Source organism: Lissotriton vulgaris, chromosome 1_2 (genome assembly GCF_964263255.1).
Source record: "Lissotriton vulgaris chromosome 1_2, aLisVul1.2, whole genome shotgun sequence".
NCBI classification, from domain to species: domain Eukaryota; kingdom Metazoa; phylum Chordata; class Amphibia; order Caudata; family Salamandridae; genus Lissotriton; species Lissotriton vulgaris.
In genome coordinates, this window is record NC_141686.1 from 14,921,154 (window position 1) to 14,948,046 (window position 26,893).

General features: G+C 48.9%; 1 protein-coding gene across 1 annotated transcript in view; it reads right to left on the reverse strand.

The window, feature by feature from the left end:
• The window catches only part of KIAA0930 (KIAA0930 ortholog), a 615,380-nt gene that overhangs the window by 103,409 nt on the left and 485,078 nt on the right, over positions 1–26,893 (reverse strand). Inside the window, exon 7 of the mRNA XM_086952743.1 lies at positions 23,205–23,399. Coding sequence (XP_086808869.1) covers positions 23,205–23,399 — 195 coding nt within the window. The remainder of the gene's footprint in view (positions 1–23,204; positions 23,400–26,893) is intronic.

The following is a 26,893-nucleotide window of genomic DNA, read 5'->3' on the forward strand; positions in this document are numbered from 1 at the left end:
CAATACCAACCCCAGTGGTGGGTCTGCGAACCAATATCACACCAGAAAGTCCTGGAGGACGGAACGGCCAAAGAAGCCATCCCTCCGGACTTGACTGTCCAGGCAGTAGTGCCTTGCGAACGTGTGCAGGGAGGCCCACGTCGCTGCCTGGCAAATGTCCTGTAAGGGGACTCCTCGGCCCAGGGCAGTTGTTGTTGCCGTGGCACGAGTGGAATGAGCCCGCAATCCAGCAGGGGGCTCCTTTTTCGCCATGGAGTAACATGCCTGAATACACAAGATGATCCACAGCGAAATGGTCCTCTTGTGTACTGCCTTTCCCTTCTTCGCGCCCACGTAACCAACAAAGAGTTGGTCATCCACCCGGAATTGGCGTGTGCGATCTAGGTAATAGGAGAGCGCACGTTTTGGATCCAGACGGTGGAGCCTCTCTTCCTCTTTCGAGGGATGCGGAGGCGGAAAGAAGGTGGGCAAAGTAATGGACTGCCCGATGTGGAAGGCCGTGACAACCTTGGGCAGAAAGGAAGGTCGTGTACGCAACACCACCTTGTCTGGATGAACAGATAGGAAAGGTGGAGTAGAAGAAAGAGCCTGGATCTCACTCACCCTCCTGGCAAAGGTGATGGCGACCAGGAAAGCAGTCTTCAATGTGAGAAGACGGAGAGGACAGTTATGGAGCGGCTCAAAGGGAGCACACATCAGATAAGTGAGAACAAGATTCAAGTCCCACTGGGGCATCACAAAGGGAACAGGAGGGAACATGTGTGTGATGCCCTTCAGAAATCTATTTACAATGGGGGACTTGAATAAGGAAGGCTGATCAGGTAGCCTTAAGAAGGCGGAAAGAGCAGAAAGGTACCCTTTCAGAGTGCCCAGAGCAGAGCCCTGGTGGGCAAGGGAAAGAAGGAAGAGCAGCACTTCAGAAAGGGGTGCAGAGAGAGGATCCACAGCCTTTGCTGTGCACCATGCCACAAATCTGTTCCACCTGCAGGCGTATACCGACTTTGTGGAGGGACGCCTAGCTGCCAGAATGATATCACAGACTTCAAGAGGCAAGTCAAATGGCCTCAACTGTCGCCGCTCAATCTCCAAGCTTGTAGGTGGAGACTGGACAGGTTCGGGTGCAGCACCGTCCCCTGCTGCTGCGACAGAAGGTCGTCCCGAAGAGGCAGACGAATCGGGGGATCGACTGACATGCTGAATAGCTCGGGATACCAGTATCCTCGTGCCCAGTCCGGAGCCACAAGGATAACCTGGGCCCGGTCGCGCCTGATCTTCTTCAGCACTCTGGGCAGAAGTGGTATAGGCGGAAAGGCGTACAATAGACCGCAACTCCACTCGCGACGAAAAGCGTCTCCGAGCGAGTGCCGCCTTGGAAATTCCAACACGCAGAACTGATGACATTGCGCGTTCTCTTCTGTGGCGAATAGATCTAACCAAGGCTCTCCCCATTGCTGAAAGAGATCTTGCGCCACGTCCGAGTTAAGACGCCATTCGTGATCCATCATGCACCGCGGCTGAGTTAGTCTGCCCTGGCATTCAGAGAGCCTGCCAGGTGTTGAACCACCAGGGTCACGCCCTGATGTTCCAGCCATTGCCAGAGGCGCAGAGCCTCCTGGCATAGGGTCCACGACCCCACCCGCCTTGTTTGTTGCAGTACCACATGGCGGTGGTGTTGTCGGTGAACACTTGCACTACACTCCCCCGGACAGAGGGGAGGAATGCCTTCAGTGCTAGACGAATCGCCCGCAGCTCCAACAGGTTGATATGGAGCCGGGACTCCGCCGGAGACCAGAGGCCTCTGATCTCCGCCTCTCCCATATGGCCTCCCCAGCCCTGGAGGGACGCGTCCGTCACAACCACGTGCTCCGGGTGGGGTAGGGAGAGGGATCTGCCACTGACCCAGTTGCGGTCCGTGAGCCACCACTGCAGTTCTTTCGCAGTGCCCTCCGAGATCAAGACATGATCAGACAGGTTGCCCTGATGTTGGGCCCACTGAAACTTCAGGTCCCACTGCAGAGCCCGCATCCGCCACCTGGCGTGATGCACCAGAAGGATGCAGGAGGCCATCAGCCCCAGAAGCCGCAGCGTCAACCTGACCTAGACTCGGGATAACGGCAGGAAGATGGGAATCAAAGCCTGTATATCCAGAACCCGCTGTTCGGGCGGGTAAACCCGAAACTGTGCCGAGTCGAGAACCGCTCCGATGAAGAGGAGCTTCTGAGAGGGACACAGGTGTGACTTCGGCACATTGATGGAGAACCCCAGTAAGTGCAGGAGGTCGGCCGTAGTCTGGAGGTGGTTGACGACTGCCTGTGGCGAGCCCGCCTTCAACAACCAGTCGTCTAGGTAGGGAAAGACTGACACCCCTAACCTGCGCAGATGAGCTGCGACCACCGCCATCACCTTCGTGAACACCTGTGGGGCGCTGGTAAGGCCGAAGGGGAGCACGGTAAACTGAAAGTGCTCTTGGCCTACCGTGAACCGCAGGTAACGCCGGTGGGCCGGCAGGACGGGGATGTGGAAATAAGCGTCCTGCAAGTCCAACGCTACCAGCCAGTCTTCCGGGTCCAGGGCAGCTAGGACCTGAGCAAAAGTCAGCATCTTGAACTTCTCCTTCCGGAGGAAGCCGTTGACGTTCCGCAGGTCCAAGATAGGGCGTAGGCCCCCTTTGCCCTTCTTGGGTACCAGAAAGTAGTGGGAGTAACATTCACACCCTACTTCTGGCCCAGGAACGCGCTCGATGGCCCCCTTGGCCAAGAGGGCCGAGACTTCCTCTTGCAGAAGTTGCAAATGATCCCCCGACACGCGGTGGCATTGCGGTGGCATGGATGGAGGGGTCGCCTCGAAGGGGAGGGAGTAAACCCTTCGGACGATCTGCAGCACCCACCTGTCCGATGTGATAGTGCGCCAGTGGGAGAGGTGATGGCTAACCTGCCTCCCACAGGCGTCACATGGGCCTGAAAACTCGGACTAGGAAGGTTTTGAGGCGGGTGCTGTGGAGGGAGGTGTGGACTGGCCTCGCCGTTGTCCCCGACCGCCACCACGGCGGTTTCCATGGCCGCCACTGCGCTGTTGGACATTCTGCGGCGCGTGGCTGGCAGCACGTGTGGGGACGCCCCTTCTGTGGCCACGAAAGGAGTGAAAGGCACCCGATTGCTGGCGTGGGGCCGAGAGGCCCAAGGACTTGGCCGTAGCCCTGGAGTCCTTGAAACGTTCCAGCGCATGGTCTGCCTTGTCGCCGAAGAGGCGACTGCCATCGAACGGCATGTCCAGAAGAGTGGCCTGGACATCGGCCGAGAAGTTGGCGGACATCAACCAGGCGTGGCTTCGAACCGCCACCGTCGTTGCCATCGCCCTGCCCAGTGAGTCCGTTGTATCCAGCCCACACCGAATGGAACAACGCGCCGCATCTCGTCCCTCCGCAAGGGTTTGAGCGAGTTTAGCCCGGACCTCCTCCGGGCATTGTGGCAGCACGTCCGCAACCGTGTCCCACAAAGTGTGGGTGTAGCAGCCCAAGAGACAGGCGGTATTAACAGACCGCAGCCCTAGGCTAACAGACGAGAACACCTTCTTCCCGAACTGTTCATATCTCTTGGATTCCCTGTCGGGCGGGGCCGACGGGAATGCAGTCTGGAAATTGGAGGCCTGGATGAACAGGCTCTCGGGGGTGGGATTGGTGGACAAAAAGCATGGGTCGCCCGGGGCGGGGCGGTAGCGTCTGGCCACGTTCCTATCCACAGGCGGACCTGTGGTGGGCTTGGACCAAGTGCCTACATGAACGTCACACAAGGCCTCATTGAACGGCAGCAGAGGCTCGGCCGAGCTTGACTGCGGTTTGAGGACCTCAGTGAGGAAGTTAGTCCTCACGGCCGCGACGGGGAACTCAAGGTTTAAGGCCTTGGCTACCTTCGTCAACACTACGCTATATCTAGATCCCTCCTCCGAAGCCACAGTCGGAGGGGAGACAAATCCAGTGTCTGGCGATGTGTCAATACCACTGGCCTCCCCAAGCTCATATGTCCAGTCCTGTTGAGACTGGCACTCCTGTGCCAGAGGGTCCTCGGATCCCTCCCAATCCTCCTCGTCACCTTTGTATTGTAAACCAGGATTAGTAGACAGGGCCTCCTCATGGAGCTAAAAATCTCCAAAGGCCGACGGAATCGGCGCCCAGCGGCGCCGTTCCGACGCCCGAGTCGGACCGCAGGAAACATTGGGGACGGCACCCCCAGTGGGCGCCGGGGGCGACACCTGTGGGGACGGCGCCGGTGAGGCCGTAAGGTCGACCGGCGACGCCCGGAGCCGGATCCGGTGAGGTCCTGCGGCGCCGAGACCGAAGTCGCCGGTGGAGCTGGGGCCGAAGCACCCAATGGCGTCGGGGCCGAAGCACCCGACCCGTTAGGACCTCCAGACGGAACCGTTGGGCCCGAAGGCGTCACGGGAACGGAGTGAGGAGGGAGGGTTCTCATGGCCATGAGGTACCGCTCGATCTCCTCCGGCGTCGCGCCTTGCCCAGGGACCCGAAGGTGTGGGGCAGGCGGCGACGCTTGCGACTCTCGCGGAGCCGCGTGGGCGGTGTTGCCCGAGCCCCCGGTCGCATCGTGCAAGCGTCGGGGTGGGTCGGAGGAACGATGACGTCGCTCCTTCCTCTCATGCCTCTTACCTGAGGACTTGGAACCTGACGACCGGTGTCCACTCCTGGAAATTCGATGACTTAGACCTCGCGACCTGTCCCTCGACCTCCCGTGGGACCGGGACCCGGAGCGGCGCAGGTTCGATCGTCATGGTCGAGGCCTAAGCACTTCAGGCACCGGCGTTGGGGGTCCGTGACCGACATCAGTCGATCGCACTTCGAGCAGGGCTTGAACCCGGGCATCCCTACCGGCACCGATAGAGTAGAAGACTCGAAGAAAAAGAGTGTTCAAAAGATCAAAAAGTTCAGTCATAAATTGACTGGGGGTAGAGCTTCTCCGGATCTGCGCTAGCTGGCGCGGAAAAAAGAAGAACTGACGTCAGCGCTCATGGGTGGCGTCTAAGTACTCCGACGACGTCTTTCCGGCGCTAACGACGCCGACGACGGATGCGGAGCCGCAGACGACGCCTACCGACGCACAGGGGTATTGCTACGCAAAAATTTCCGGATCCAGTCTGACGCCTGGGGATATTCTAAGGGAAGGAATCTATCACTAACGTGTCTCTTTCAGATAAAACAATATTTGTACATAATAACCAAAAAACCTTTGTAATAAACAACCAGGAAGTAAAGTAGCCCAAGAGAAAAACTTCCACACTCATGACTATCATAGTCATTATGTATAGTCCGACCTGCAGCCAATCAGGGACAGCACCCACCACAATTATCTCCCCAGAGGCTCAGGCTCTCAGATTTTCTCGCACAGGAGTGCAAAACAAGATAACGTAAACCAGCCTCTGAGGGGAGGTGGGCGGGTTGCATGTGAATCTATGAAAGACACCAATACTGGAGAACCACAGATTACAGGTAAGTATCTATTGATCCTCACAAGTATTGGGGTGTCTTTCATAGATTCACAGGCCTGAATCAGTGTAGATAGCCGTACAGAACATAATGCTCGTAAAACACTCCTTGTACCAAGTATATATACATATATACATATATCAAGTCCAATCCCCCTGAAAGATCAAGGAGAGAAACACCAACAGGACTCCAGGGAAATCAGCACATAAAACCCTTTGTTTTCGGCATATGTAGACACGTTTCGTTTATTTCAAACTTCATCAGTGCTGCCGAGGTTCTAACCCAGGTGAGTCTTTCGCCCTCGTTTTAAAGTCAGTAGTCCTGCTACGATTGGACAGGACCCTCCAGGTGATAGTAGCGTGGTGGAAGTGAAAACCCAGAATGGATTCTCACGGAGCAAACGTCCATGTGCCAGTGCAGACCCCAGTGGGCTGTGTCTGCTCTAGTTCCACCCATGCTCACCGTGTTCTTACAGGAGGGCGGTGTTGCAGATTAACATGTCCCTCACTCCGCCGCCAAATATTCACAGCTTTCGCCCAAGTATCCTGCTTCAGTGAGCAAAATTACTCCCACGTAGTGTCGAGGTGCGCATGGTGTGTCAAGACGAGTTGTGAATGAGCGGCGTGTCCCATTTTTACCACAAAGTCTGTAGTGAAGTGGGTGTTTCAAAGGGTATTCGTGGCAGTACCCTATATTTCAAGTCCAATCCCCCTGAAAGATCAAGGAGAGAAACACCAACGGGACTCCAGGGAAATCAGTACATAAAACCCTTTGTTTTCGGCATATGCAGACGCGTTTAGTTTATTTCAAACCTCATCAGTGCTGCCGAGGTTCTAACCCAGGTGAGTCTCTCGCCCTCGTTTTAAAGTCAGTAGTCCTGCTACGATTGGACAGGACCATTATACACACACATATAAAAATAACTTTTGGAACCTCGTACCTTTGACGTGAAAGACAGACGTTGAGAAATGAAAGAAATAAATGGATTAACTTTTGGAATATTTTTGAGTACGTGCATAATGTTAAACACAAATGTCTATAAAGCTGTGCAACTCTTGGTGACTCGCACAGCGCGTGTCACACTTTTTGCGGTACCAAGAGATCTTGCCATTTCTGTGTCCTTTTTAATAGCCTGAAGTGCTTTATCGACATGCTGGCCAAATAGTAACTCCCCTGCAAACGGCATATCAATAATTTCGGCTTGGACCTCTTGGCGAAAAGATGAAGATTTCAGCCAATCTTGTCTCCTTAACATTTCTGCACCCGCTAACTGTCTGAATCCTGTGGATGCAATATCCACGGCTGTGTCAATTATTTCCGCAGAGGTACACTCTCCTTCATGCAAGATCTTCAAGGCTTCGGACTTGGAAGGTTCTGGCAGCATGTTAAAGTAGGGGTAGATGTCTGACCACATCTGTCTGTCATATTTCCCTAATATGGCAATGGAATTTGAAGCACGGACAGTTGTGGCTGCCATAGTGGAAACCTTTTTCCCAATCTAATCCAGACTTCTTCCATCCCTGTCTGGTGGAACTGTTATAGGCGAAGAGGGGTTCCTGGCCGGTCTCTGCGCCGCTTTTGGCTGACCTAAGAGGCATGCAGGTGAATTGCTAGGTGCCTTATATTTTTTGTCTAATCGAGGTAAGACTGCAGGCAGAGAATTAGGTCCTGACATACTCTTCAACCCTTCCTTCCAGTTGAAGTCTATGATGGGAATGGTCCGTACTTCTCTTTGTGGCTACAGACTCAGGGCAAGAGTCTTCCTCCTAGTCTTCGTCTTGATACTAGATCAGCAGTTCCAACGGACTTCTAGCAGTGTGGAATCTGTCATCCTCTTCGGCTTCCTCTTGGTCCTCGTCAGAATCCAGCAATTGCTCAGGCAACTTCAATGGGGATAGAGCTTCCAATGAAGAGCCACAATTTTTTGCAAAGAAGCCGTTGTCGTAGGCGGGGCAGAGGGGCAGTAGCCGTTGTTGCAGACCAAACTTGAATTTCTTTGCAAGATGACAAAAGAGGACGATATCGTCGTCGATGGGGTCAGCATCAGGAAAGTGACCGTCGACGAGGCAGCTGTTTTCGTTGACGACGAGGCAATCTTCGTCAACGAGGAGGTCGACGACGACGAGGCAATCTTTGTCGACGATGTGGCCGTCGACGACAAATCAGACTTCGTCGTCGAGGCAGTCATCGACGACGAGGTAGCCGTCGACGAGGTAGTCTTCGTCGACGAAGCAACCGTCGACGAGGCAGACGTTGACGAGATCTTCTTAACTTTCACCGTCGACGGAGCGCTGACGACAGATGAAATCTCCTTCGTCGACGAGATGGGTCTAACAGCAACAGAGACCAGCGTCGACGGAGATGAAGCCGATGACATTATGATCTTGGGTCTCGGTGACGAGAAGGTAACTGTAGACGCAGAAGTACAGTCTACGATGATAATCGTCGACGGAGGGGCCGTCGACAACGGAGCTATTTTCTGAGGAAAATCTTTCCCAGGAAGTCTTTTCGACGCCAGAGACTTTCCAGTCTTTCTCGGGGGCATAACAGGCTTAGATTTTGAAGGTGGAGAAGCCTTTTTGAGGAAGAAGAAGAAGGCAAGCTTGAACCCTTAGTGGGTTGAACTTTTCTCGACACCTTAGCCCCAGGAGAAGATACATCTTCCTCAGCCATCCTCTTCCTAGATGATACAGATGAACCAGAGGCCACACTTCCCACCTCAGATAAGGGGTTGTCCTGGTCTTTAATCTTCTGTAGCCACAGAGGTAGGCGCCCTTCTCTATCCCAGAGGGTCTTCTAAGGGAAGGCCCTGCAAATTTTACAATCTCTCACCTCATGATCTGGATAAAGTCAGTAGATGCACTTTTTGTGGGGATCTTCTGAAAACAGCCGGAGCTTCCCACAAGATTCACAAGGCCTAAAGAGAGATTTCTTAGAAGATGACATTCTGAAGAGTAGTAAAAATCCAGAAAACTAGTGAAGTACTGAGCAGAGCTCAGGGAGACCCCCTTCATTCGACGTGCGGTAGAAAATCTGAGAGCCTGAGCCTCTGGGGAGAACATTCTGGTGGGTGCTGTCGCCTGATTGGCTGCAATTTGGCCTACACATAATGACTATGATAGTCATGAGTGTGGAAGTTTTTCTCTTGTAGCTTCGGTCTACTTTACTTCCTGGTTGTTTATTATCAAGGTTTTTGGGTTATTATGTACACATTATTACTTTTTTATGTACCGTGGGACTCCCACTCCGACGACGGGTAATGATTCAGGCATGTGAATCTATGAAAGACACCCCAATACTGGAGAACAATAGTGTCTCAACAGTCCTCGCCTCCACAATGGCAACTTCCCATGCATGGCCACAAAGTCGCACAGAGGAAGAGGTGGAGAAAAGACATAATAAAGAGCCCTCTGTCCCGTGTGGAATCCACAGCCTCCTGATACTTGGAGCCAAATCAGTTTACTTCAGGGGGGGCTAATTGGAAGAAAAGGGCGTACACGTGCAAAGCAGGGCCCCCAGTCTCAGGCACAGCCATACCCCAGGCTGACAACATCTTGCACATCCACTTGTCAAAGCTCGCTGCAGTGGGTAACCATCTGTTCCGACAACACAATGTGCATTAGCTGGGATTACAAGGTTCAAAGGATGCCACAGCACCCAACCACCTCTACTCAAGATAATGAAGTCACTCAGCAGCAGGCATCAACACCTGCAACATTGACTGGCCGTGCCGGCAAGCTTCACCAGCTCCAAGGGGCCTTCAGAACAGCTGCATCACTCCTTTGGGAGATCTGCTCCCATACATCATAACAGACCCAGGAAAATATAATGCCTTTGTTCTTTAGAAGCCCATCAGGTTTCCCACATCAATATGTGCTCCAAACACTCATCCAACGTCCCAAACAAGGCAGGGCCAGTCAGGAGAACACGAAGAGCTAAGTCCTCAAACACTGGGGCTCAGATCAGCATGGCCCTCTGGAATTTCTCTCAGCTATGGATGGCTACAAAATGCCCAGGGCAATGCTAGATTGCGGTTCACCAGTCCATAGTTCACAGAAAGGCAGTTGCCATGTTTGAGGGCCATACAAATCAAGAGGAGGGAGCGGAGAGAGTGTGCAAGCAGCATACAGAGAACACAGGGAGAGTGGGAGGTGGCAGGGGGGAGCGGCTTGCCCACTGTTGGTAATACTGTCTGTTTGAGCAGCATCTGAGGCTGCCCAAACAGACCGTATTAACAACAGTGGGCAAGCCGCTCCCCCCTGCCCTCGAGTAACACCGCCCACTCTAACTTCTGCTTTCTCGCCGTGCGAGAAGGCAGAAACAAATGGTAGTTATTACGGTAATAACTACCATTTGTTTCTGCCTTCTCGCATGGCGAGAAAGCAGTGGGGCGGCGCCCAAACGCCCACATGGACGAGCCATCCCTGCTCGTAATGCTGTTTTTTTTAATTTTCTGACTCACTTCCCCAATGGCGATTCCCTCTGTAGCCAGCACTGCAAAATGCAGAGTTCCTGATGCTGTATTATCAAGGCCTCGTCGAGACAAGGAGGAAACGGCCGCGAGCCTCTTGTGAGAGACAGGAGACGGCAGCGGATGGGCAGGTACACTCCGAGAGACTTAGGACAGAGTGACAGACAAAGAACTGGGGGCAGAGGCAGCAGGTGGGCGATAACGACAAATGACGAGAAGTAATGGAGAGTTACATGTCAAAGGATGAAGTTAGGTATATAGGACCTTACTGTAGCCGGACTACAATCCGGTCAATGCGAACAAGGATGTGATTGGGTAACGAGACACGACGAAAGATGGGAGCATGTGAATGTTTGTAAGGGGAAGGGGGGTTGCAATGAGAAATGGGAGAAGCAGCGAAAGAATGAAAGGCATAGGCTATTCACCTGATGTTTTTAAATTAAAGAGTCATTGTTTTTTAGCAGTTTTAGGGAGAGCTGCACCTTGCCGCTCAGGGATTGCTGAGTCCTCGGCTAACAAGCATTTACAATGCAATGGTCTCGTCTTTGTTAAAGTTAGAGCTATTGGCATTGCTCACAACATTATTTTTGTTTTTAAAACATATAAATGAATGGCATTGTCATTTACAATGCCAATAGCTTAATCTCTCGCAAATGCGAGACCTATTGCATTTGCACCCACACACACAGAGCCACACACAGAGCCACACGCACCCACACACACACACAGAGCCACACACACAGAGCCACACGCACAGAGCCACACGCACAGAGCCACACGCACAGAGCCACACACTAACAGATAGAGCCACACAGACAGAGCCACACACACAGACAGAGCCACACACACACACACACACAGAGCCACACACAGCCACACACACACAAACAGAGCCACACACACATACACACAGAGCCACACACACACAGAGCCACACACACACACACAAAGCCACACACATACAGAGCCACACACACACACAGAGCCACACACACACACACAGAGCCACACACACACACACACACACACAGAGCCACACACACACACACACAGAGCCACACACACACAGAGCCACACACACACAGAGCCCCCCACACAAACACACACAGAGAGCCTCCCCACATACACACACACAGAGAGCCCCCCACACACACAGAGCCCCCCCACACACACAGCACCACACACACACAGAGCCACACACACACACACACAGCCTGAGGAAATATACATTTTATGGTCAAGTTGTGTTCCCTAGCGTGTACCCCACCGTCTCCATGTACGAGTTAAAGTGCATGTAACTTCCCTCCTGTACCAGCTATGAAGATGCAAATACATTTGCGTCCAACGTTAACATGTCCTCTTTCAGACCCACCCTGAATGGGTTGAATGGTCCGTTCCTAAGTATGTCATGCCAACGTCTTTTTGTGGTGTACTTCTCCGTTTTTCAGCTCTAGCTGAGTAGGCCCTGAATTTCTGCCACCGAGCCTCTTTTCTGGCTTCTGACTCCAAGGGCCTCTGCCCAGGCTGCCTCTGTACCCGTGAACTCTGACTTACTTTCAGCGCGGCCTCTCGTGCTCAGCTCAGCCTGCTGCCTGCCAAGATTGACTATAACCTTCGAGTTATCTGTTCCGCTCCTCGAAAATACATTCCTGCCTGCTAGCTTCAGTAAACATCCCCCTCAGCTACAGGGCCAAAGGGCCGACCTGTCTCCGTGCAAGTAATTCATAGCTTCTGTTGCCATGCTCCCATGGAAGGCCCATGCCCCCACGCTTCTCATACAGACACTCAGGCGCTTATACATGCACTCACAGTTAGTATAGAATAGCTTCTGCCCTAGAGACCTTTCCGTCCAGATAGCTCAGTTCCTAAACACCAGATATCAGATATGATAGAAGCACAAGTTGATCTGACATGCCAGACTTCTGTCTCTTTCCGTCAGTGTAAATGTCAAGTCCCCTGCACCCTCCAGTTTTACGTCCATCACACGTCATGCAGCTGCGCGCGCATCCAAGCTTCCAATTTCTGCGGACATTGCAACATTTCTGTTAGTGCCACCCCTTTTGTGACACCTATCTGTGACGTTTCTAGTTCACGCCTAGTCCACGCCTTCTGATTACGTACTAGTAACACGTGTATACTGTTATCTTGTCTTCTCTCAGCTGTTACGCCTACTATAACTGTTTCCTATGACATGAATTAAGTATATAAGCTATGTAATGTAATAAAATGTAGCGCTCTATCCCTTCTGACACCCCTGTGGTGGTCAGAACATGATATCCTGGTCTTGACCATTCCTTTTTAAGGAATAAAACCCCTAAGAACTCTAACACCACGGACTCTGTTTTCTTTCTTTCCGATTGAGTTATTATTGATTAAGTACTTACCTGCATAGAAATTAAGAGAGTAAATTAATTATTTACGTCATTTTGGCGCCCGAATAGGGACCCCTCCCCCACCTCACGCGCCGGTTGGTGCGTTGCAAGCTATGTCCCCTGCCATCAGTTAGATGGAAACTACGCGTACCGGCAGGATTTCCTGCATCTCCCTCTGACCCACGGAGGTGACGAAGACTGCGATCAGTACCCAGACGAGGCGGTGAGGAGTGCGGAGGATCCCGACCAGAGCCTAGCCGAAAGAAGCAAGGTCCGAGGTGTCAAGAGGCCCACCAGGTTTCCGAAATTTTCCGAAGTTTTCCGAAGTGTCGAGTCGAGTCCAGTCGAGTTTTCCGAGGCCTTCTGTTTCCGTGCTTCCCGGTGAGTACCATTGCTGGGACGTATCTAGACGGGTTTGGGTACACAAGTCCGGTCTGCACTGTTTTTAGGCAGTGTATCTGTACTGTTTAGCAGTATATCTAGTATTCTGAATTTCTGCACTGTTACACCAGTGTATCTGTACTGTTTAGCAGTACATCCTGTATAGGGGGTAGTCATCTATGTCTCAAATGTCTTTTCATGTGATTAATGTCGTGGTATGAATGTGACCGTTTTAATGTGCATTATTGTGTTTCTTGTAAAACTAGCCGTATCCAGTATTAAGTAGTAAGGATTGAGCATTCAGTAATAAGTAAGCAAAATGCCGTTTTTTAACAAGTTAAAGCAGATAGGAACTAGGAAAGGGATACTGGAGGAAGAAATTCCTATTCCCCCTAGGGACACTCCAGGTAACTTTATGTACCACAAGCATGGCATAGATGCCATATTATATCTCGATTTATGGGCTGACTATACCAAACATCTAGACGAAAGACACAGATGGCCCGTTAACGGAACCTGGGATGCCGAGTGCATCATGAAGGTAGAGGAAGCACTATGGAAAAAGAAAGCCAGACAATCTCAGAAAGACGCCATAGAATTTTGGCGTAAGGAATCACATAAACGTGCTGAAAGAGCATTACGTAGAGAAGATAGACTTAAAGAATCAGAGAAAGCCCAAGAAAACGAACTAGTTACCGAGGGGATCCGAGTAAAGACAGAACAAATAGACCGCGCACGACATAATCTTGTAAACGGTATGTATCTTGCGGCCGAGGGTACACCTGAGGCCCTTTCAGAAATACCGAAAAACTTACCGCCACCATTAGTTCCAACTAAAGTAATGCATAAGACTACTAAAGATATATTCCTAAATTCTTATCTAGAGGATGTAGCACCGGCTTACACCAATCTGCCTGTTCGTGCCTTGCCTACTGACAGGGACGGGGATGGCACCCCGCCCCCAGATCATGTTCCGCCGGTACCGCGACAGACCTCCCCCGTTCCGCCAGCCCCGCCACTTCCCGCACCCAAAATTGACCTACCGAAACAACGTTTACCTGATCCAACTAAACGACAGATTCAAGTTCAGATACAGACTCCACAGGGAGATAATGCACAAGCCTCCGCTTCAGGAGGTGCGACCGCGGGTCTTCGGACCCCGCCATTAACACACAGATTCAATCTCAGGGATATGCAGAGTCCTCTCACGTTCAGGTCACCCCGCCTTGACGCATTAAAAGAAAACATTTCAGTTTGCAGATATGATCCAGTACCCGGAAGAGACGATCTGATGATATTGGCATCACTACGGTTAAGATCTGCTACTGATGTCTTGCTATGCTATGTAGGAATGAAGGACCGTCTGGATAGAATATATGAGTTTGTTCAGACAGGGAAAGACCCTGACAGTATTAAGGAGGCCATGGAGAAACAGAAAGTTGACATTCAAGCACAGATACTACGTTTTTTTATAAATTGCCTAATAAGAGAACGAGACAGGCCTGGAACAGATCAGAGTGAATTAGATGCACTGAACAAGTGGGGTCAAAATATAGCTGAAGGAAAACATGACAAGGGGACTTGCATAGCCAGTATGTGTAGAAAAATAAGAAAAGCAGTGATAGCAGTACACCAAAAAGAGAAAGAAAAAGCTTCCTCCGAGGAGGAAGAAGAACAGGAAGAACCAGAGAAGACTACAGATATTATAGCGTATGTAGGTAAGGGAACTTACCTTAGGAAGGGTATCCGTCCGGAAAACAAGAGAGTTTTTCTCTCTGCTTTAACAAATCCGAATTCTTCTGAACATCAGTTTCAGGAGACTGATAAAATGCTTCGAGACCGAATGGGGTACCATGTACTCAATTCTATGGATGAACAAGAACTAGCCCGGTCAGCCGTATTATGGGCCGAAAACGCAGACATATATAATGATGATACCTTAGCACAGACGTTTCTGAACCTTTCTCCAGACGAACAGAAATTAGCAGGTATATACATGATTCAGCACCTCCTCACGAAATACAGAAACCAACATTCTGACCCAGGTCCCTTACACGAAACATTAGAAGCACTACTTATGGATAGATGGAGAGGTTTCAGTACCAAGTTAATACAAATAATTCTAGAACAACGACATAAATATAACACTTTCGTAAGCTCTGAATATGTTCCCGCCCCGCCTCCAGAAAGGAAAATGTACCACATGCAATGCGGGAGTGGCATTGAAAGCCAGAACCCTTTACGAGAAGTACACCCAGTTATGGGTGAGGATCACCGTTTGAAACGCGTGTATGTTCACACTCCTCTGACTAAATTAGAGCTGTTAGAAATGAAGAAACTAGTCCCGTGTCATGATAAAGACCCTGCAGGTTTTCACAGAGAGCTTAAAGACATGTTACTAATGGGGGATTACACGTATGAGGATATCATGAAAATGTTGAAGGTACTGTTGCCCACGGGCATCTACGAGAAATTAAAAGAAAAAGACTGGGAGGTGGGAGACACAAAGATTGCATGGGCAGAGATAGAAGACGAAGAAAGCAAACGTGTCCCAGGGGTAGGCCTTGGGGACAAAACTAAAGCATTACCAGGTTTAATAGTACAGGTTCTGCCAAGATTATTGACAACTAGAAAGGAAGATTGGGACGCTATCTCGTCCTGTAAACAGAAACATGATGAAGATACTAGTGACTTCTATTCAAGATTCGAGAAATGTTTCATTATTAATAGTGGCCTCAAACCAAGTAGCGAGTCATATCCGCATCTTTTTGTATCAAAACTAGTCGAGAACTCCCTACCATTAGTTAAAAACCGAGTGTACAAAGTTGAAAGTACTTGGCAGGCAAATACGCCATCCCAGATGTTACAGATGCTCCAATATCATCAGAACAGAATTAGAGAAGAACAAGATCAGGAACAAAAACGCATGAAAGACACGAAGATGAAAATGTTAGTAGCTCAGACGGTCCCAGCCGACGGTCAAAGGAAGGGTGGGACCCAGACAAGTCACACTACAGCTCCCGTTAAGGGGACATGCAATTACTGTAAGCAGCCAGGTCACTATGTACATGAATGCCCAGTTTTGAAACATAACATAGCAACAGGTAAAACTAAAGAAAGACCGCATCCGCCTAGACAAGATCATAACCAGCATCAGTCTTCACAGAATACACAGAATACACAGCCTATGCATGCTTCTTCACCTCCAGCACAGACAGTAGCGGTACCACAGCCACAGCCCATTGCCGCGTCCCAGCAAGTTTCGCAACAGATGTACCAGTATGCCCAGTCCGCTTACCCTGATTATCAACGATATACATGAAACAGCCTAGAGAGGGAATTTGGCTTGCCTCTTATTGAAATTCCTGTAGATCAAGAAGGTCCTTATGTACACAGTCAAGTATTGGGAAAAGACAGAAAGTTTTTAATTGACACAGGGGCAAACCGCACCACAATCAGTCATGATGAAGTCCCAGGGTCACCCCTCTCAGGCTCACAGAATGTTTCCCTTGGTTTTTCAGGACAGCCCATTGTAAATGAAGTATCAGAACCAGTCCCCCTGGCTGTGGGTCCATTATCACGTGTTACAGACTTGTTACTTACAAAATCATGTCCAGAAAATCTGTTAGGAATTAAAACATTGAAGGCTCTAGGAGCTATAATCTGCTGTTCCCCGGAGGGAGTTAGACTCTTTCTACGGGATTTCAAGGGTCATTATGTTTTGCGAGAATTCGATGTCAGATTGAAAAATGTACCAGATCACTTGTGGGCAAAAGGCCCAACTGATGTAGGTTGTATGCATATCACACCATACCGTGTTACACTCAAAACAGGAGTTGTACTACCCCGAATCAGACAATACAAGTTACCACCCGATGCTGTAGTGGCTTTACTGGAAATCATTGAAGAGCTTATAGCACAAGGAGTGGTCGTAGAGACCGACTCCAATATCTGTAATTCACCCATTATTCCGATTCTTAAACGTACTGATCCCAATGCACCGCCAGTATATCGGCTGGTGATTGATCTTCGAGAACTGAATAAATGCATTATTCCACAGTACCCTGTGGTCCCCGATATCTCATCCCTATTGACTGCTATTGATTCAGAAGCAACGTTCTTTACTGTAATTGACCTCAAGAACGCCTTCTTCAGCGTGCCTATTGATCCAGAGAGCCAATATCTCTTCGGATTCAGTTTAAATGGACGCAGTTTCAAATTTTCACGCGCACCTCAAGGATTCACAGAAAGCCCCAGCATCTATAGTCAAGCACTGAAAAGACAACTAGATTGTATCACAATGCCAGTTAACACCGCATTACTGCAATACGTCGATGATCTGCTGATCACCACACGAAGTGAGCCCGAATGTGAACAAGCATCGCTGACAGTTTTACATTTTCTGGCCGACAAGGGACACAAGGTGTCTCCTTCGAAGCTACAATTCTGTGTTCAGCAAGTTGTGTACTTGGGTCACTTGCTGTCCAAAGTGGGGAGACAGCTCACTCCCGATCGCATTCAGTTAATTGTGAATATGCCGCAACCCCAGACACAAAAGGAAGTGCGGGCCTTCATAGGCCTCACCTCGTACTGCAGACAATGGATTCCTCAATATGCATTTCTGGCCAAACCACTCATCCAGTTAACGACACAGGAGGCAGCGATTTCGACTGCCCTCCCTTGGACTCAGGAACACACACAAGCTTTTGAAGAATTAAAGAAAGCCTTATGCCAAGCACCAGTTTTAGCGACACCATGTTACAGCAAACCGTTTACACTTTTTGTTACAGAACGTGATGGTACAGCGTTGTCTGTCCTCACTCAAGATCAAGCAGGCTCACATAAGCCTTGCGCTTATTTCTCAAGTACATTGGATTCAGTAGCCCAGGCACTCCCTGCGTGCTTGAAGTCAGTAGCAGCAACAGCGTTAGCCATCAGACAGAGCGATTCAATTGTTTTAGGCCATCAATTAACAGTACAAGTTCCACACTCTGTAGAGGTTCTTTTAAACAGAACCCAGACTCAGCACTTGACTATAGCACGACTGACAGGTTATGAATTAACGCTATTCCAGCCACACATAGAAATCAGGCGCTGCAGCATTCTGAACCCCGCAACACTGTTACCTACAATTATGACAGATCCAGCCCCGCATGATTGTATAGAAATCATTAATGCAGTAACAAAGCCACGACGAGACTTAACAGATGTCCCACTGACAAATCCAGACCTGACACTTTATGTGGACGGTTCATGCATGAGAACAAGTACAGGAGAATTAGTGGCCGCATATGCAGTGACCACTGAAACTGAAGTTAAAGAAACACATCGTATTGACACACTGTCTGCTCAAGCAGCAGAGCTCATCGCTCTGACCCGAGCTTGTATACTAGCCAAGAACAGAAATGTTAACATATACACTGATTCCCGTTATGCGTTCGGAGTCGTACACGACTTCGGCATGTTATGGCAAGAACGAGGTTTCCTGACCTCTCATGGTGCCAAGATACAACACGGTCCCCTCATTCAAGCACTGTTAGAAGCAATACATTTGCCCTCGGGCATATCAGTCATGAAATGTAAAGCACATACTAAGGTCACAGATTCTGTTTCCCAGGGTAATGACCTGGCAGATCAGACAGCGAAACACACAGCATTGACTCACACCCAGACAACTGATGTGACAAAGACAATAGTACCGACAAAGTGTATGGCAGTCAAGGATCCCGCTCTAGATGTAATTGATATTCAGGCACATGCTACCCCAGAAGAAATAAAGAGATGGATTGAACTAGGAGGGATCCAGACAGATCAAGGTTGGATGACGAAGGGAAAATCTACATGGTTTCTCCCTGACTCTATGGTTCAAGTCATGATTAATACAGCACATAGCCCAGCACATCTAGGAGAGAAAGCGATGTTAGACAGTTTACAAAATCTTTGGAACAATAAACACTTACGAACAGCCGCAAAACAGAAAGTGCGTACTTGCATGATCTGTTGTCAGTTCAACCCAGGTAAAAGCGTCCCTGTAGAGCAAGGTGGATTTCATCCTCCCGATCACCCTTTTGAAGTCCTCCAAATGGATTATATCCAGATGAACCGTTGTCGAGGATTCAAGTATGTCCTTGTAGTTGTTTGTGCTCTGTCCCGCTGGACCGAAGCATACCCAGTCTCAGACTATACTGCTCCGACCACTGCCAAGCAGTTGGTTCGTGAATTCTTCCCACGATACGGTTTGCCTCGTGTCGTGTACTCAGATAACGGACAACCCTTCTCGTCCGAGCTAATGAAACAAGTTTCTTTACTGTTAGGATACCAGTGGAAATTTCATTGTGTCCGACATCCTGAAGCCGCAGGCCTTGTAGAAAGGCATAACCAGACACTAAAGATACGCCTTGCAAAAATATGTCAGGAGAAAGGGGTCGACTGGATAGTCGCCCTGCCCGTGGCACTGTTCTACATGAGGATGGTCGCCCACTCGAGATCAGGGCTATCCCCGTACGAAGTGGTTTTTGGCAGACCACCGAATATGTGGGGGACGCCCATTCCTAAAAAGATCACTGATGTTGATTGTAATATGTTGACAGATTACCTTGCCTCCTTGATGTCTGCACTCCAATCATGTCGTTCACAGGTTGCCGCCGCCTTCCCTGACAACACTGATGTAAAGCCGCACGAGGTCCGTCCTGGGGATCTAGTCCTGGTGCGAAATTTTGATAGGAAGAGTCCGCTGGAGCCCCGCTGGAAATCTCCGAAGACCGTCCTTCTCACCACGAGGACCGCCGTGAAGATCGAAGGGAGAAAGGGGTGGGTCCATACGAGTCATGTGAAAAAATTCCATGAACTGAAACCAGACCGAGACTCGTCCACCCCCACCAAAGACTGTGTTGAGCCAAAAGACTTTACAGTTACCGAACGAGAGAAAACTCCCCAAGAGGAGTACCGGTCGAAACTCCGATCTAGCAAGTCAGACAGTTTAATTGTTTAAGTCCTCCCCTAGGTGAATCGGTTAAATAGTTTCTGACATGTATCCCCTAGATCGAGATAGAGAGAGAGAGAGACAAATTAAGAAAGGTGCATATTGTAAATCACTTCGTAGTCACTGTATAGTGACACTATTAATCATGTTTATTCTGAGTATCTTAGTTATTGTTGCTAGCATTCTGCTACCTATCTACTGGCCTATTTTCAGGCGTGAACAATCTGTTTACAATGTCTCTGCTGAACACACCTTTAGTGAGTTACCTCTACACGAACTCTCTTACAGACTTGCGCTGCGCAACAACACATTCATTAGTATGTTACACCATTCCCATCAAACTAACAATGCTACAGACTGCTGGATATGTGGCCGACTCCCTCCCTACCAGAATTACAAGGGAGCTCTGCCCCTCTTTCCGTACCCGTTCACTCACAATGGCTCCTGTGGGGCATGGTTTAAAATAATTAATTCCTTAGATCCTGATATTGCCGTTTTCGGTGGGGGCTGGGTTTGGGGAAACTTGAACTTAGTCCTGCTCGACGTCTGTTACCCTGATAAGGAGGGACTCCCCACTCGAATAGGAACTGATCTAGAAAATGAAGTATATGGATTAGGTAACTACACAATTAGCCTTATGATCCTTACTGTTGAATCCGAGGCTGCACCAGTCCTGCCCCATATGCTAGTATTACCAGTCACTGGTGAATTATGTGTCCGAAAGAAAGGTTCAGTACACTTAGGTCATAGTAAATGCACTACTGTGGTCGAATTCAGTGATCATGGTAAATCGTCCTTCAAAGCTATCAGTCACTCTTATTTTGTTTGTGGTCATACCGCATACATACGCTTGCCTCCAGATTGGGATGGTACCTGTTACATTGCATTCCTTCTGCCACCTGTTTTCCTAGCTCCCCCTGATTACCATAGAAATACAGATCTAGTAAAGAATAGACCCAGAAGAGATATCCCACTTGTCGACTACACAGAAACGGCATGGGAACAGTACACTGATTTTAATAAGGGATTCTTTTTCTTTTTAGGCCCCGTCCAAAACAGTAAATTAATACGTAGATTAACTAGAACACTTGAAGCTGTAGTACATGAAACTGCCTCTGCCTTAGGTAACTTAACAGAGGAGCAATCTGCTATGCGGGTTGTTGTCCTTCAAAATCGTCTCGTTATTGACGTCATCTTGGCAGATAGAGGTGGAGCCTGTAAGGTCATCGGGTCAAGTTGCTGCGTTTTCATCCCACAAAACGCGCCATCTGTCTATCAAGCTATTACCCGTCTGCATAAAATTGCAAATCAGATACATCAGAATCCAGGCACCTGGACTTGGTCCGGTTGGTTCTGGACAACGTTAACTGCTTGGGGATGGAAGATCCTATCCTTCCTATGTTTTGGCCTTGTCATAGTATTCAGCTGCTGCCTGTGCCTACAGTGTGGGCCGGCGATATGTGGACTGTGTGCCACATCGTGCATTGAACATTCCAGTTTTCTCTCAAATAGACAACGGAAGAGAGACGAACAGATTAAGTTACAAGAACAAACTGATCAATTTATGATGATTGATATATCATGAAGGGTCCGTAGGGAACAAGGAGGGAATGAGGAAATATAAATTTTATGGTCAAGTTGTGTTCCCTAGCGTGTACCCCACCGTCTCCATGTACGAGTTAAAGTGCATGTAACTTCCCTCCTGTACCAGCTATGAAGATGCAAATACATTTGCGTCCAACGTTAACATGTCCTCTTTCAGACCCACCCTGAATGGGTTGAATGGTCTGTTCCTAAGTATGTCATGCCAACGTCTTTTTGTGGTGTACTTCTCCGTTTTTCAGCTCTAGCTGAGTAGGCCCTGAATTTCTGCCACCGAGCCTCTTTTCTGGCTTCTGACTCCAAGGACCTCTGCCCAGGCTGCCTCTGTACCCGTGAACTCTGACTTACTTTCAGCGCGGCCTCTCGTGCTCAGCTCAGCCTGCTGCCTGCCAAGATTGACTATAACCTTCGAGTTATCTGTTCCGCTCCTCGAAAATACATTCCTGCCTGCTAGCTTCAGTAAACATCCCCCTCAGCTACAGGGCCAAAGGGCCGACCTGTCTCCGTGCAAGTAATTCATAGCTTCTGTTGCCATGCTCCCATGGAAGGCCCATGCCCCCACGCTTCTCATACAGACACTCAGGCGCTTATACATGCACTCACAGTTAGTATAGAATAGCTTCTGCCCTAGAGACCTTTCCGTCCAGATAGCTCAGTTCCTAAACACCAGATATCAGATATGATAGAAGCACAAGTTGATCTGACATGCCAGACTTCTGTCTCTTTCCGTCAGTGTAAATGTCAAGTCCCCTGCACCCTCCAGTTTTACGTCCATCACACGTCATGCAGCTGCGCGCGCATCCAAGCTTCCAATTTCTGCTGACATTGCAACATTTCTGTTAGTGCCACCCCTTTTGTGACACCTATCTGTGACGTTTCTAGTTCACGCCTAGTCCACGCCTTCTGATTACGTACTAGTAACACGTGTATACTGTTATCTTGTCTTCTCTCAGCTGTTACGCCTACTATAACTGTTTCCTATGACATGAATTAAGTATATAAGCTATGTAATGTAATAAAATGTAGCGCTCTATCCCTTCTGACACCCCTGTGGTGGTCAGAACATGATATCCTGGTCTTGACCATTCCTTTTTGAGGAATAAAACCCCTAAGAACTCTAACACCACGGACTCTGTTTTCTTTCTTTCCGATTGAGTTATTATTGATTAAGTACTTACCTGCATAGAAATTAAGAGAGTAAATTAATTATTTACGTCAAGCCATACACACATGTGCATCTTACACAAGGCAATCTTTAGGTCCCATCCTTGGACCAACAGTTTGGCGTTTTATTTTATTTTTTACAGTTGGCTTTTTAACCAAGCGCACTTTGCATTAGTGGGAGGAACTGAGGTAGGCTGGGGGCAAACCAGAGGCGTGAGGCAATGAAGACGAGGCAGCATCGGAGGGTCAGACGGGAAATATTGTGGGAACAAGGCGTGCTAGAGGACGAGGCCGGATGAATTAAACTAGACATGAGGAGACCTTCATGAACTTCGGGGCTTGGGACTGGTCACAGCGGAGATACCAGGCGGAGGGTGCCTGGCTGTAACCAGGAGGCGGTGTCAGCAGAGCGAGCCGCTCTTACCACCACGCCCGGGGGAGGTTCAGGTTTTTTTAGGAAGAAACTGTTATGTCATACACCTCAGTTTTAGGGGGAAAAGTGTGTGAACATTATTTCTGTTGCAGCTTTTTAGTACCAATGAACACAGGCCAATCGGAGCTTTTTGTGGACTACTTATTGAATAATGCCACGCATAACTTTTCTGCAGAGATTTATCGGATGCCTACACCCTGTCATTACTGTCTCCACAGACATCATTAACAGCCACTGACAGAAATAGAGCCCTATTGACCACAATGATACATCAATAAGCAGTAGTCGCCCATCTTTCTACTTACCCTTTCGTGCACAGGTGACCCGGGGTAGGAATCGTCCTCCGTTCCATAGGGGGAGGTGTCGCCCGTTGAAACTCGACTCACTGCCATCTCTGCATGGCCCTTCCCCTGCGGGCCCTTCATTCGCACAAACTCCATGGTGTTGTATTTATAAAACCCAAATGACATTTTTTGAGCCATTTTAGCAGCAACACTGACCTGTGTAAACATGAAACAACATGTTAGCTCAGTTGCACACTATTCTTCCATGTGTCAAACATTTAGTTCTATTCTCTTGAGGAATGTGGCTCAGGAATCAGTGACCCAAGAGTATCAGTCTTTCAGTCGAACATGTGGAAATGAGTGTGGGTTCTCTAGTTAAAAATGAATCGGTGACCCAGGATTGTTGGTTCTCTAGTAGTACATGAAACAGTGACCCAGGAGTGTTGGTTCTCTAGTAGTACATGAATCAGGGACCCAGGAGTGTTGGTTCTCAAGTTGCACATGAATCAGTGACCCATGAGTGTTGGCTCTCTAGTAGTATATGAATCAGTGACCCAGGAGTGTTGGTCCTCTAGTTGTACATGAATCAGTGACCCAGAAGTGTTGGTTCCCTAGTTTCAAACGGATCAGTGACCCAGGAGTGTCCTTTCCCTATTTACACAAGAATCAGTGGCCCCTGAGTGTTTCTTCTCTAGTTGCACATGAATCAGTGACCCATGAGTGTTGGTTCTCTAACAGTATATGAATCAGTAACCCATGAGTGTTGGTTCTCAGTGACCCAGGAGTGTTGGCCCTAGTCGTACATGAACCAGTGACCCAGGAGTGTTGGTTCTCTAGTTGCATGTGAATCAGTGACCCATGAGTGTTGGTTCTTTAGTAGTATATGAATCAGTGACCAATGAGAGTTGGCTCTCTAGCAGTATATGAATCAGTGACCCAGGAGTGTTGATCCTCTAGTAGTACATGAATCAAGGACCCGGGAGTGTTGCTTCCCCAGTAGTATATGAATCAAGGACCCGGGAGTGTTGCTTCTCTAGTAGTATATGAATCAGGAACCCAGGAGTGTTCGTTCTCTAGTTTCACATGAATTAGTGACCCAGATGTGTTTGTTCTCTAGAAGTATATGAATAAGGGACCTAGGAGTGTTGGTTCTCTAGTAGTAGATAAATCAGGGACCCAGAAGTGTTGGTTCTCTAGTTCTACATGAATCAGTGACCCATAAGTGTTGGTTCTCTAGTAGTGTAGGAGTCAGTGACTCATGAGTGTTCGTCTTCTAGTAGTACATGAATCATTGACCCAGGAGTGTTGATTCTCAAGTAGTACGTGAATCAGAGACCCAGGAGTGTTGGTTCTCTATTAGTACATGAATCAGTGACCCATGAATGTTGGCTCTCTAGTAGTAAACGCATCAGTGACACAGGAGTGTTGGCTCTCTAGTTACACATGAATCAGTGACTCAGGAGTGTTGGTTCTCTAGTTACACATGGATCAGTGACCCAGGAGTGTTGGTTCTCTAGTAGTAAATGAATTCATGACTCATGAGTGTTTGTTCTCTAGAAGTATATGCATCAATGACCCAGGAGTGTTGGTCCTCTAGTAGTACATGAAACAGGGCCCCAGGAGTGTTGGTTCCCTAGTAGTAGATGAATCAGGGACCCAGGAGTGTTGGTTCTCTAGAAGTATATGAATCAGGCACCCAGGAGTGTTTGGTTCTCTAGTAGTAGATAAATCAGGGACCCAGAAGGGTTGGTTCTCTAATTGTACATGAATCAGTAACCCATGAGTGTTGGTTCTCTAGTAGTGTAGGAGTCAGTGACTCATGAGTGTTCGTCCTCTAGTAGTACATGAATCATTGACCCAGGAGTGTTGATTCTTAAGTAGTACGTGAATCAGAGACCCAGGAGTGTTGGTTCTCTAGTAGTACATGCGTCAGTGATCCAGGACTGTTGGTTCTCTAGTTGCACATGAATCAGTGACCCAGGAGTGTGGATTCTCTAGTTACACATGGATCAGTGACCCAGAAGTGTTGGCTATTTAGTAGTACACGAATCAGTGACCCAGGAGTGTTGGTTCTCTAGTTAAACATGAATCAGTGACCCAGGAGTGTTGGTTCTCTGGTTAAACATGAATCAGTAACCCAGGAGTGTTGTGTTGGTTCTCTAGTTAAACATGAATCAGTAACCCAGGAGTGTTGGTTCTCTAGTTACACATGAATCAGTGAGTGCTTTCCAGATTTTGAGCGTAGGAGTTTTTAATCTAAATATCTATTTGCATCTTAAGTTATCACTGCTACCTGTAACACCCAAAAGAGAGTGTAACATCTTACTTATTCGCTTTTGAAGACAGCCTAGCAGACATATGCACGCATGTGGTTTTTAATGGAGCCATAGTAGAGAAAGAAAGTCATAAAAGACTGAATGACTTTACGAAGGCACATAACACAGTCTTGAAGTCTGGGATAGGTTTAATGTATTTGGTCTCTCTTAGTAGATGCTATTGGGAACTGGCTGGTATCGATTATTAGATTAATGTGCAAAGTGAGCTTTAGCTGGAAGTTCATGATGAATCTCAAGACTCTGTATTTACTGTGGATTAGGATCTATCTTAGATGAAATTTGAGTGTCATCTGCCAACTGGTGGAAAGAGGCAGCACGACTATCCAGCAGGCTACCCAATAGCTCCTTGTAGATACTGAAATTAAGGGGTGGGAAGCTAGCCTTGTGGGATATTGCAAGTCTTTCAGAAAATACTATTTATACAACTGTCAGAATACAGAAACAGAATTGAGTTAAACCCAGTTTAGGTACACTGAAACCCATGTACAATATATGAAACTCCCCATGGTTTAACACACAGCTTTCCAAACTGTGTCGCGACACGGCACTGTGTTGCCTCCTATGTGTGGGTGTGTCGCGGCCGTCGCGATGACTTCTGTGGGCCGGGCCGATATTCGGGGAATGTGTAAGGGCAAGGACGACGTACGACGTGCGTGCAAGGTGGAGCGGAGCCTCGGCGGATCTGCATGGTCAGTGGAGCATGTCCAAGGCTCAGGGGCGGACTGACGCGGTCCTGGATTTAACGAGCAAGAGGCCAGTGGGAGGTTTGACACCCCCTTCCGGGAGTGCGCCACATAGCATGCAGCGCTGCTAACTGCTCTGTCCTGACCTCACTGCTTCTGAGCGCACGGCCTTGTTGCGACGTAGTGACCACGGAGCCGCCTCTGCCCCCATCTCAGGCGCTCGATAAGTTATATTTGGACATTTAAAAACTCCCACGTAGTCTGGCACAGATTTGACTGCTGCCTAACCATATGTGTCCACTGTGTACCAACATTACCCCCACTCAAAGTCTCATTGCGACAGCCCCGAAATAATGGAAAGGGGCGACCACTCGGTCCCCCCGAACGTATGGTTGGGTACCCCGATCCCCCCGGGAAACCATTTTGGGCGGGAGGCGTGTCTCGGCTGGTATGCCCGAAGTGGCGTACTCGGGGCGCGCCTTTTTCCCGCCCAAGAGGGGTTGTCCTAGACACCTACACCATTGGACACGCCCCGTGGGCGGTTGGAGGAAGGTCCACGCCCTCCCGAGGAAGAATAAAAGGAGCAACAATCCAAGGAAGCATCCTCTTGTTCCTGTGCTTGGAAGCTGCACCTCCTCGTTGCACGTGAGCCCGAGACGGAACAAGGAGCCAATTTTGAGAACTTGTAATT